At 50.3% G+C, this 12,128-nt stretch overlaps 1 protein-coding gene across 1 annotated transcript; it reads right to left on the bottom strand.

The window, feature by feature from the left end:
- Nucleotides 1-2,252: 2,252 nt before the first annotated feature.
- Nucleotides 2,253-9,509, bottom strand: SLC16A8 (solute carrier family 16 member 8). The gene is made up of 4 exons (XM_077829618.1): nt 9,281-9,509; nt 8,477-8,620; nt 6,211-7,080; nt 2,253-2,635 (listed from the first exon to the last, which is right to left on the bottom strand). The coding sequence occupies exons 1-4, from the start codon at nt 9,507-9,509 to the stop codon at nt 2,253-2,255; spliced, it is 1,626 nt and encodes a 541-aa protein (XP_077685744.1).
- Between the last annotated feature and the right edge of the window lie 2,619 nt (nt 9,510-12,128).

Raw genomic sequence — 12,128 nt, forward strand, 5'->3', positions numbered from 1 at the left:
AGAAGGTGAACGCGTCCTTGCAGACCACAGTCGTCCACCTCAATCCTGTCCTGCAGCGTCCCTTCCTAGGCCAGAGCTAGCTTCTAGCCACAAGCTCAGCTGCCGCACCTCTAGCCTGAGCTGACAGTAAGTCCTGCCCTTCTTGCGAGCAGAGGCTGCCCGCTGTGTCAAACAGGTAGCTTCTAGGAATGGAAAATAATGTCAGTGATGGAGCCTGATGGAGACCCAGCAAACCACAGTTCACTAGCTCTGGCTACACCCTCTCTCCCTAAGCTCTCAAGTCTGACTGGCAGAGATCACAGGGCAGGCTGCCTGGCATCCCCTTTGGAATGTTATAGTGGTGTTATATGGCACCACCGTTTCTTTGTGCTGCTGAAGGATGCCGGAGCCCAGGGGGACTCTGTTTAAATGGGAGCTGGACAAGAGCACCACAGTAATCAAGGAACTGGAGGGACCAAATGTGTATGGGAAAACTCTGTCAGAGAAGGAGGATTGAGTGCAGTTCAGGTCCTGAGCTACGGTAAGCCATGTTCAGTGCAACTTGGAAAGGGGCATGGCCAAGGTGGTGCTATACCCATGGCCCCTTTTGGGGTTGGGGGCGGGGGGGAGGAGACCTGGTCTGCTCCTGAGACTTAGCGTAGCCTGAAGGCTCTTGTAAGTTACAACAAGCTGCCCACATCCACCTGGAGGTGCTCTAGTTGCAACCTCTTTCCCTGGTCAGGCCCCTAGGCTGAAGCCAGCGTGGAGTACCTATCCCTCCTGCTGAGTTCCCATTACAAAAGAGGAATTGCCACCTACTGCTTTGTGCTTCCTATGCTGGGAGAGAGAATCTGACCCTGGGGTTGTATAACACTTCATGAGATGAAACTGAATAAAGGAAAATGTTGCCTGGATAGCGGGAATCCCTTGCCACCAGTGAGGGCCGTGTAGACTGAATTAGTTTCCCAGAAGATGGGATGGAGGCTCCTTCTCTTACGTCACTTAAAAGTGCTAATGAACTAACTAATCTTGATGCTCCAAAAATGGTCAGATTTGTTTGTGAGTTTTTTAGATACATTTTAATGTGAATACAGTGCTGGTTACAAGCTGAGTCTCCTACACAGACAGAGGGGGTAGCTACAGTGCTCTTTGTGTCATCGTCGTCCCTGAGTCTGTCTCAGCTGAGTCCTGGATGGAGGGGCCCAATCGTGGTTGCAAGCCCCCTGGCTCATTCAGGTCTTGTCTCTCTTTGAAAACTCCTTATTGCAACAAATCAATACTGCTTGTGTAGTAGCAGCTGGAGTGTGACCTTCTCTCTCTCTCCCCACCAAATTTGGTTTAGCTGGGCTATCGGCTGGTAATGTCTCTACCCCCTAGTTCATATTTGAGCCAGTGACCTGAAGCGAAATGCCTGTTTTGCAGCCCTTGAGATCCCTGCCATACAACCCTCTGGCTTCTGATCCCTTGGTGTTGTAATAGGTCCCTTGAGGTGCTGCCATGGGGTGTTTGAGGTGAAGTAATTCAGGAAACTGGAAGGAAGGGCTTTGGCTAGGAGTGTCATAGTAGACCCAATTCTAAAGCAGATTAAGTGTGGTTTAAGCATGGAAGGGAAGGTTGTTCTCTTAGAATCCAGAAATCCATCTCTTAATCCTGATTTACTATTTGCTCAAACACCCTCATTCATTGCATCCTCTGGTTGCTGCTTGTTCTTCTGCCTGAACATTGATTCCTTTATATAAGGAGTTTTCTTTTAGTTAAACACACTCCCCCAACCCTCTTGTAACCATTGCTGCCACATGGATCATCCCTTGGGACATGGTGTGTTTTTACCTGGCCCCGAAGAGAAACTCTTCCTGCTCCGTGTTGTTCCCTCACATGTCATCTACTCTCGCCTTGCAGATTCAGCCTATGGGGAAGAGTCATAAAGAGCCCCTAATGCTTAGGGTGATAGTGCAGAGGAAAAAGTAAAGTTCTCTGGCTACCTCTGCTGCTGTTTAAAAATATTTCCCGTAGACAGTTTGTAGGGGAGGCTGGTTTTCAGGGTCTCTGGGCCTGTGTCGAATACATCAGTGTATTTGCAGTATACCGTGACACGGACATTATATATATATAAAAATTCTGTCTCTTGTTCCTTGCAGCTCCCCCACCCCAGCACAGCTTCTTCCCCAGCACAATCTCCCCCTCCAACCCATCTTCCGTCCCCCATTTACTTGTCTCCAAACCAGGCCAGTCATACACTTTAGCATTATCTCTTAGTCCTGGTTTTTCTCTTGCTAAAAACTCTCTCTCTCCACTGTCGGGCCAGAGTTGCATTCACCTGGGACTGGTACTGCCCCCTCACCCGCAGGCTGCTCAACCCCATCTGCACTACGGTCCTCTGCTACATGGTTCACCGCATCGCTGTCCATGACGACAGCAGTGTTGGTGCTGTGGGACAGATGGTGGTTGTCACCAGCATGGTCCTCCACATCTGACTCTGCCTCTTCAGTATCACTGCCACCCCCTACCGAAGGGGTCTTCTCTGGCTGGGGTGTCTTCTTCCCCTGATTCAGGCAGCAGTAGGTGGCCATGCCCAGGAAGAGGGAGGAGAGTACAACCTCTGAGCCAGCCAAGTAGAAGATGATTGCGTAGTTCTTGAATGCATCCACCAAGTGTCCTGATAGTCAAATGAGAAATAATTAGGGTTAGACTGTCAGCAAGTCTTTTCCAATGATATGGAAGTCGCTGAGATCAGCACCTCAATGAGCTGTGCTGGCTGAGAAAAACAGAAGGGATGTGATCCAAGAGGTTAATCTGTGACACTGCTTGTAGCTACAAATTTGCCTTTGTAATCATGACACCGTGCTGATGTGGTCTGACACTACTCCATTCCATCTTCCCAACATCACAGTGTGACGACTCAGAAGAGGCAATGGAATCACATGCAATGCTGCAGCATAATGCTTGAAACCCTTTGGGGGCCCTTTGAATTGTCCCACAAATTAGGGCTTATGGAATAACTCTGTGAAAGTCAGGATTGTCCTGTGTGTGTGGTGGGACCCTATATGTGACTCCAGGCCGGGTAAACAGTAGGGAATAGTAGGGGGCAAATCTTAACACACAGCAAGCCCTGTCATCCCCTCGAACCTGCAGACCAAGCAGCAGCTAAGTAGGGTTATGCCAAGCAAAGTGACACTGTTACTTTCTTCCCATTCAGTTTCTGCTCCCTTAAGTCAGATCAACTGCGTTTACCAACAGACTCAAGCTTCCCCCACCATCAGGCCCCTACAGCTGCCAGGCACTATGGGCTAGCTTCTGTTCGGCTTGGCATAGGCTGAACACATAAGCTTAGCCACAGTTCCATTGTGCCAAGGTTATGGTGACAGCTATTCCCTTGTTATCCTATTTTACAAACAAACTGCTCTCAATGTATAAAGATGGTCCCAGCTTCATTGCTGCAGCACCCTAAGTCCCTCTCTCATCCCACTATTGTCCTTGTCCCTCTCCACCATTCTGTATTGACTTACCCAAATAACCATAACCCTCTTTGAATCACAACTGGATGCCTTCCCAGAAGATGTTTGACTAAAGCATACGTTATTGCTCTCAGTGCAGGGGTAACTGGGTGAGGATAGCAGGCCAGTGTTATACAGGTCAGATTAGACCTGTCCCTTCTGGCGTTAAACTCTGTGCATAAATGGAGAGAAGATAAAGCATCTCTCCCTCTCCAGACTGTTCAGATCCCCTCATGGTCTCCTCCTTCCCTTTTCTTTCTATTGCCATTTCTTCCGTGTTCCTTCCTTGAAAGGAGATGCTCTGGTGCTGCACGCAATATTCAATAAAGGCCTGTTTCTCCACCCTTTGCATTTTTGGCTGTTGTCACCAAGCTCTGGACACTGACAGGCCCACCAGCAATGCTGAGCTAATGTCCCCTTCCCCTGCCACCACAGCTGCTTCATTAAGCCCCATGAATCATTACCTCTGTCTCACAATGTATTTCAGAAATCTCCCTGAAGTGGGCCAGTGTCAGCCTGTTTGGGCCTGCTACCCACCCTGGGAACTAAGCGTGTTCCTGTTTGGATCAGAGAAGAAAAGCCTCTCTGAAAACAGAAGAAAAACTGTTGTTGTTAGTGAGGGTTCTCACAGTGACCCAAATTAAGCCATAGGTCTGGTCCTCTCCTCCCCACAATCATAGATATCATAGAAGCGTAGGACTGGAAGGAACCACAAGAGGTCTTCTAGTCCAGTCCCTTGCTCTGAGGCAGGACTAAGTATTATCTAGACCATCCCTGACAGGTGTTTGTCCAATCTGCTCTTAAAAACCTCCCGTGACAGAGATTCCACAACCTCCCTAGGTAATTTGATTCAGTGCTTAACCACCCTGACAGAAAGTTTTTCCTAATGTCTAACCTAAATCTCTCCTTGCTTTTGCCTTCAGAGGCTCTAGTGCAGTGGTTCTGAAACGACCCCTTTGGCATCTTACTTAGTGTCCCGGACCCCTATCGTTTCTGGTATGACTGGAACACCCCTGCCAGTGTGAACTCTCATACATGGTGTGTGAGAGGCCACACTGTGCGGAGGATGCCATCTGGAGAACAAAATGGTATCCTCCATGCAGCAAAAATGCTGGAATGCTGTTCCGGCATTTTTCTGACCCTGGCTCAAGGGATGGACCCCCCCCTCATGTAACCCACAGAGGCTGGAGACCCCACTTTGGGAGCCTCTGTGCTAGTGGAGGGTTTGATTTAACATGGCAATGGGATGGTTGGCACAGCAGGGGGAAGAGCTCAATCACGCTGTGTTTCATGCACTGTCATGTCATGGCTAGAAATTGGGTTCAAATTTTGGCTTAAGGAAAGGAGCAGAGGGGTGTCAATCTGGGTCCTGGTAGGCATTTGCCTACAATACAGCAGAAAAACCTCAGTGAATAATGTATTCAGTAAATTTGTCCTTGTTTTCCTGTTTGCAAGTTATCCACTAATAGACTCTGACAAGGACTGGTCACGTTCATCGAACACTTTATGCAAGCTACTCCCTCCCAAGGGAACAAACTATTCACTATTAGTTACAAAGAGTGAGTGATGAACTCACCTTAGTCACAGGCATATTATTGCCATTCCATAGGTGCTGGAACTAGGGGTGCTGCCGCACCCCCTGGCTTGAAGTGGTTTCCACCATATACACGGTTTACCATTTAGCTTTCAGCACCCACACTGTACAAATTGTTCTAGCACCCCTGTGCCAGTCCCTTATTGATTGAAAGACTTAAAATCTTTTTTTAGAGAGAAGATTCAGAGATGGCCCTGTGCACAATTCTGGCAGGGATGCATTGCTACAAACATTCATGAGACTTGTGCTGTCCGCAAACAAAAATAGTCACGCTCATGAATATGCACAGCAACAAAGCAGAAGGGCTGTGAATACTAATGAGAAGTTGCTGGTTTTTAGACACATTAATGTTCACAAATGCTTTTTGCAGTATTTGCCAGGCTTTAGCAACAACATAACCTTCTCTTCTTACCCACGCAAAGCAATAGCAGGGGGTGCTGTTGGTCAGGATTAAGGAACACTGGGGGTAGATCCCACTGTAGGTAGCCCTAACTAAATGCTCCTAGTTTCTAATTTTTTATGAGCAAAATAATAGAATTCACAAAAAGAATCTCTCAGCACACCGGTTATATCAATTTTGTTGTGCATTGGGTTGGACTCAGATTCTTCATTTCAGATGGTCTTTTTTTATAGGGACAATTGAAATGAAAAACCAGGTAAGTATTTTACTGTTAAAGTATACTTTATGAAAAATTGATTAAAAAAAGAGAAGTGTATGTACTCGCATACACACATCATAAAGCAGGGGCACCTTTTTCCCCCGCTTGTGCAAACAGAGGCAATGAAATAGTCCTTCATTCATTCCTCTCTAAAGATAGGAGTTGAACTATTCAACTCCCTTCAGTAATCTGCTTAGATGTCCTCTCCCTCAAGGAATTAAAGAGGGTGCAGCCTCATGAACCCTTCAGATGCCAGGTACTGAAGCCACCCCACCCTGCTCTGATATCTAGGATGCCATTGGATGACTATGGATACCATTCCACCAATCAAAAATTAGGGCTAGAAATATGCTGTTAAAATGCCTGGATGCTTCCAAATTCTTGAGAGAACTTAACCATTAGTGTTACCCTGTTGGTCAAGAGTCCCAGTGTCAGGCCGGGAGGGCAGTTGGGTGACCGACAGCTCTCTCAAGCACAAACATACCTGCTGAGGGTGGCCCAATGAGCACAGCAAAGGCTTCAATGAGCAGGACCAGCCCAATGGCACTGGAGAACTTCTGGGATCCAACAATGGCCATGAGCACCTCAAACTGCAATGCACCCACCATGCCGTAGGAGATGCCAAAGAAGACACAGAAGATGACCAGCGCCGTGTACGTGTTAGCCCTGGCACTGCAGATGTCTGTCAGGCCATTGAAGAGCATAGCAAAGCTGAATAAGTAGGCGACATGGGGACGTATCCACTTCAGCCCGGCCAGCATCCCACAGGAAGGGCGGGCAAAGATGTCTATGAAGCCAATGATGGACAGCAGGAAGGCAGCTTCTGTGTCTGGCACTCCTATGTCTTTGGCATAGTTGACCAGCAATATGGGGGGCACAAAGAGACCCAAGACCATGATGAACTTAGCAATGGAGTAAATGACAAACCCCCGGTTGGAGAAGATAGAAAAATCCAATAGCTTCTTCCCTTTCCTGGGCTGCTGCTTCTTCTTGGTTTTCTTTGACTTTTTGACTCCATCAATGGTGCTTATGGCCTCCTCTGCCCTTTCCCCAATGGGCAGCATCTCCTTGGCTTCATATTTGTCCTGAACTCTCTCCATCTTCCGCTTCATCCCTGCCTCGAGGGGTCTCATGACTGCTCCACAGGTGCAGCAATTGAGCAGCAAACCCCCCATGATGAGGAATCCCCCTCGCCAGCCAAACTTCTCGAGCAAGACCTGCCCCAATGGAGAGAGGGCAGAGAGGAAGACAGGGCTCCCAGCTGCAGCAAGCCCATTGGCCAGAGGTCTACGTTTGTCAAAGTAGGTGCCAAGCATGATCAGGGAGGGCTGGAAGTTCAGAGCCATACCTAGACCTGTGTGCAGGGGTAGGGGAAGGAGGAGATGGAGAGAGTAATGGGTGAGAGACCACAGAGACAACAGGACCATAACAAATGCAAACCTCTCAGAGATTCTGCATGCACACACCTAGCCCAAAGACCCTGTCATGTAGTTTAATTCTCTTCCCAAGTCTTAGATTCTCCCACATGACTTACTGTATGAAACTCATAGGCAGAGGCAGGACCAGATCCCAAAGAGCTTATATTGCACTGGGACCCACCCACTGTCACCTGCCTTTGCTACCCCGTTCTAACTGGCAGGCCTTCCCTGAGGGCCTGTATCACCATCACCACCTTACTTGGGCTATTATCCGTTAAACTCTTGATCAGTCCCACTGTGACCCCACCTCAGGCTGTTCCATTGTCAGATTGCATCCAGAAGAGAAAATATTAATGGACCAGCGTTTGGGGTTTTTTTTCCTGTTACTATGGGTTCTTCTTCCTCCTGGTGCTTGTGTCTCTTCCCACGCGCCCCTCAGAACTCAGTGGTTTCCCCCCACTCCATACCCTAGTGACTCTGCCTCTGTATGAAGACAGCTGTGTGGAGTTCCTTCTCTAGCCCATCCAATCTTGCTAAATCAATTGATGAGCCAGACTTAAGGTGTTTCTCCTGCCAGCCCCTGAGTGCTGAGCCGATCGTCCTCACAGTGTTCTCAGCCTTTGCCAGCCAGAGAACAAGGGTCTTGGACACTGAGGTCCTTCGGCCAGGTCTGATTCCATCTATGCAGCTCCAGATGGAGGCAGGCAGGAGTCTCAGTCACAGCCCAGACCCCTCCTCTTGCCTCCTCCAGCCTCAAGAGCCAGTGCCATAAAGCTGCTGCCATGGCAGGCTGTCCTCCCAACAGCCACGTCAGCTCCCTGAGCACATCCACAGTAAGGAGAAAATCCTTTTCCCTCAGCAACCAAACTTTGTTTCTCCAGAGCAAAGGGGGGAAAAAAAACAATGTCATGAAGCTGTGTGTTTCTCGCTCAGTCTCCACTTCTCTCCCCTATGGCCATGTAATCCTTCCATTGACTTAGACCCCTTTATTTCTCCATCATCCCTGCCAGTGTTCCTCACAAGTCCTCACTCTGCCTTGTCTCCCTCAGGTAGCAGCTTGCCAGCCTGAACTGCATTTAAGCATGTGTCTTGCTCACACAGATCCAGTGGAAGCACAGACAGGGCCTCTCTATCATCCCCTGCCCATTTCTCCCTCCCCTCTCTGCCTTCACATATTTATACATCTCCAGTCACCATGGTAGTTAGACATCATCTATGTCCCTTCTGTCTCTATCCCTGCCTATGTCATTCTCCCACCCCCGGCCCCAAGCTGCTGGGATCCGACAGGTGCACTCCCCCAGCTGCAGCGCTCCCCCTCCATAGGGCTCTCACCTGTCAGCATGCCAGCCGTCAGGTACAGCTCAATAATGTTGGTCGTGAAGGAGGCTAGGATCATACCAGAAGATGCCAGGAGCCCACCGACAAGCATCACAGGCCGGCACCCAAACTGGTTCACCATGATGCTGCTCACAGGCCCTGAATGGAAGCAGAGAAGCCAGAGTGAGAACCAGAGAAAACAAGGAGTTAGGGCAGCTATGACCAAGTGACTTCTCCACACGCCTGCAACATGTGAATGCAGAATGCTCAGACCAAAGGAAATCTCCCTCCCTCACCGTCAGCTCTGCTCTGGAGGTAGAGCGTCAGCTCTAGGGTCCACACAGAGTAGCCCTGGCTCCACACTGCCACAAGGGTGACCTGGCTTTGATTCCTTCTTTCCATGGCGCAAGAAGAGACTTGGTGTAACATGGAGACAGCTATACTCTGCTTCAGTGAGGGCAGCAAAAGGGAAGAGAGGGACCTCCTCCGGCTGACCAAGGAATGGAGCTGATGAGCAGGCAAAGAGAACTTCAGGGTGCCAATGGAGACATAGGGGATGTCTGAGGCATGGGGGACGAGGGGGCATAGATCAGGACATTGCATGCTTATCCCCCTTTTGGGAGGGGTGTTGGGGACAGAGGTCTCTCACCCTGCCCCAACTCCCATTTGGTTTTAGTGCAGAGGCGGGTTGGGAAGCATAAAGAGAAGGTTAAAGACCCAAAGGAGACGTCCGCTCTGTGCCGTGTCCGTGTCTGAGTGGGGGAGGGCTAAAGTGGGGGTTTGTTGGAAGGGGGACGGGGCTCACACTAGCGTTTTCACCTGTGCCATACAGCATGGCCAGCATGATGGACGAGATCCAAGCTGTGTCGCTGTAGCCCACATGGAAGTCGTGCATCAGCTCCTTGAAGTAGACGCTCACTGCCTTAGGGAAGGCGTAGGAGAAGCCGGTGATCACAAAGCAGCCCAGCAGCACTATCCAGCCCCAGCCACCATCTGGGGGCTTCACCGAAGCTGGCAGCTGGCCCTCCTCTGGGTCAGACCTCCCCATTTTCTAATTTGGGGGAGGGGACCCAATGCCAAGCGGGGGAGAGCGTGCTTTAGACACGGATCTCTAAGAGCTGCAGGATGAGAAGAGCATGCAGGACACACGGTTACAATGGCAGCTCCAGCCTTCCGCCCGGCAGTCCACCACTGCCTGTTGAAGTGCTTACATTCACTTGTGCCAGTATTTGTTCCCACCTTCTCTGACCTCTGCCCCCTCATCACATGGAGCTGCAGCATGGTCTAATGGCTAGGGCACTGGAGTGGGAGTCAGGAGACCTGGTGCTATTCTGAACTCTTTGCCACTGACCTGCTGTGTGGCCTTGGGCATGTCCCCTCACCTCGCCTCCTTGTGCCTGGTTCTCCTCCCATGCTTTGGCTGCCTTGTCTAGTTAGGCTGGAAGCTCTTCAGGGGCTGTTTCTCAAGCAGTGTTTGCACAGCGCCTAGCACAACAGGACTCTGGTTTGGGTTGGGGCCTAAACATGCTATAAACCACCACTTGTGCTCCCTGCAAGCACACTACAGACAGCCCCCCCACACACACACCCTCTTTCTGAGCTGCCGAGGAGACAGATTTTTGAAAGGGGAGGCAAGCTAGAGCTGTAGGGTATTTACATGCCAGAGGGATTAGGGCTCTGTACCTATATAACTTACTTTGCCAGAACAAAGGCAGGGTGAGTTGGGGGTGGGGGGTTGTCTTGTGAGTTTCTCTCAGAAGCCTTAAGCTGGACAAGAATTTTGCTCCCACTGGCCAGTCTGGGTTTGTTTTTCTCACTTCCACAGTCCGTGCCAGGGCGCCCGTTGGGCCCTTCCCAATGCTGAGCATGGTGGACCCTGGGAGCACACAACAGCAATACAGGGAGGCCACAGCCTCTCTCCTTGTCACCCAATAGCTTTCCCATGTCTCTGCAGGAACACACCCTATGCTTTGGCTATAACTGCTAACACACAGCACTTTCTCACTGCTGGTCAGAGCGTGGATTGCACATGGTATGACAGGTTCCAGAGAATCCAGGTGGATTTCCCCAGGCTTAGCTCACAGCTTGCCATGACACTTTCCTCTCCTGGCAACGCAGGTTTCCCCTCTCCTTCCGAAACGCCTCTCCCCACCCCATTGCCACTAGCTGCAGTACTTTGAGCGGACAGGTCACTCTTTGATGATGTCTCCATTCCCTGCCTCAGCCAGTCCTGGGAAGTCCCAGCCTTCACTCTGATCTGGGACTGCCATGAGCCAAGGAGGCTCTCGTAGACAAGGCACAGGATGGGGAAGCAGGAGATCTAAGCTCTATCCCCAGCTCTGCTGCAGACTCTGCGTGTGTGACCTCGAGATAGTCATCTCCCCTCTCTGTACCACCTGCATAACAGAGAGTCTATTTCAGCCCCCTCACCACAGAGGTGCTCATGTTTATAAAGTGCTTTGAGATCCTCAGATGGCAGGGCAGAGTAGCATTATTCAGGGTAAACAACCTTCATGGGGCAAGAGTCAAATTTGGAGAGCAGCCCCTTCTTCCCCAGCACCAGCCAGCCTCAGTAGTTTTGTGAGATTGTTAACTCCTCGCAGGGGGTGAAGGGCTGGTGTTTCACAACCAAACTGGTTATGGTGTAGGCTGTTGGCAGGTCAATATGGCACAACTAAAAATAAAAATAGGGCTGGGTGTTTCCAGGGGGTGTCTGCAAGGGGGTGAGCAAGGACTATGTAGCACTGCACCAGCTGAAATGGGGAGATTGCCTGTGGGCCTACAGTAAGGGACGCTGTTATACCCACAATGCACTGCAGGGCTGATTTGCATGAGAAGGCGCCATTGGCTTTGGGCCAGTTGTCACTAATCAGGTTTCTGAGCCAGGCTCAGCACATAGAGGTAGGCACAGGGCTGGTGACCCCAGATGCCCTCAGCAGAGTCTCCCTTCCCCGCACCAGGAGGAACCTTCTTCTGGAAAAACGTGGTCAGTTGTCCAACCACAACACACTGCTATGGGCAAGTGCCGTGGGCCAAGCTCCATTGAAGCGAAGCTGGAAAGGCTATTTCTGGCATTTCTCCCACAAGGCCTAGTCCAGTGCCGCCTAGTCAACAGTCGCTGGGAACCTGTCCCACAGGAAACCAATGGCCAGAGGGATCTTGCTGTGAGGGTGGATTTAAGCTGTCTTTCCTTTGGACGGTTCTAGCCAAATGCTCCTCACATGCAGAACCAGCATGTGCTGCGAGCTTCCGAAATCAGGCAGGCAAGGGGCCAGCAAGCTCTGCCCGGTGTTTCAGCCCATTTATAAAGGGCTCCAGCTCCCCCCACACACACACCGGCTCGAGCATTCTCTACCTGCAGCCAAGCAGCACCAAGAAACTCATTCCAGACATAAGACTTGGCGCTCGTACAGCACCTTAAGCGTTCAAAGTGCTGCATGTACATTACCCCATTAATATTCATACACACACACACACACACGTGTTACAGATGGGGAAACTCAGGCACAGAGATGATAAATTACTCGCCCAAGGCCACCCAGGGAGCCAGCAGCAGAGTCAGGATTAGAACTCAGGAGCTATGACTCCCCCCATGCTGTGTTTATTTATCTAGCCCCTACTGCCAAAAAGAATCTGAGCCTCACAACCAAGTCTCCCTGATTCAGTG

The sequence above is a fragment of the Eretmochelys imbricata genome, chromosome 1 (genome assembly GCF_965152235.1).
Source record: "Eretmochelys imbricata isolate rEreImb1 chromosome 1, rEreImb1.hap1, whole genome shotgun sequence".
Taxonomy (NCBI): Eukaryota; Metazoa; Chordata; order Testudines; family Cheloniidae; genus Eretmochelys; species Eretmochelys imbricata.

What these genes read in the sequence shown, in the direction of transcription:
- SLC16A8 (XM_077829618.1), bottom strand. Translation starts at nt 9,509, where the DNA reads ATGGGGAGGTCTGACCCAGAGGAGGGCCAGCTGCCAGCTTCGGTGAAG. An exon ending in GGCCATGCTGTATGGCACAG is followed by an intron (nt 8,621 to 9,280) that starts GTGAAAACGCTA and finishes GCTTCCATTCAG; the next exon opens with GGCCTGTGAGCAGCATCATG. An exon ending in CATTGGGCCACCCTCAGCAG is followed by an intron (nt 2,636 to 6,210) that starts GTATGTTTGTGC and finishes TTTGACTATCAG; the next exon opens with GACACTTGGTGGATGCATTC.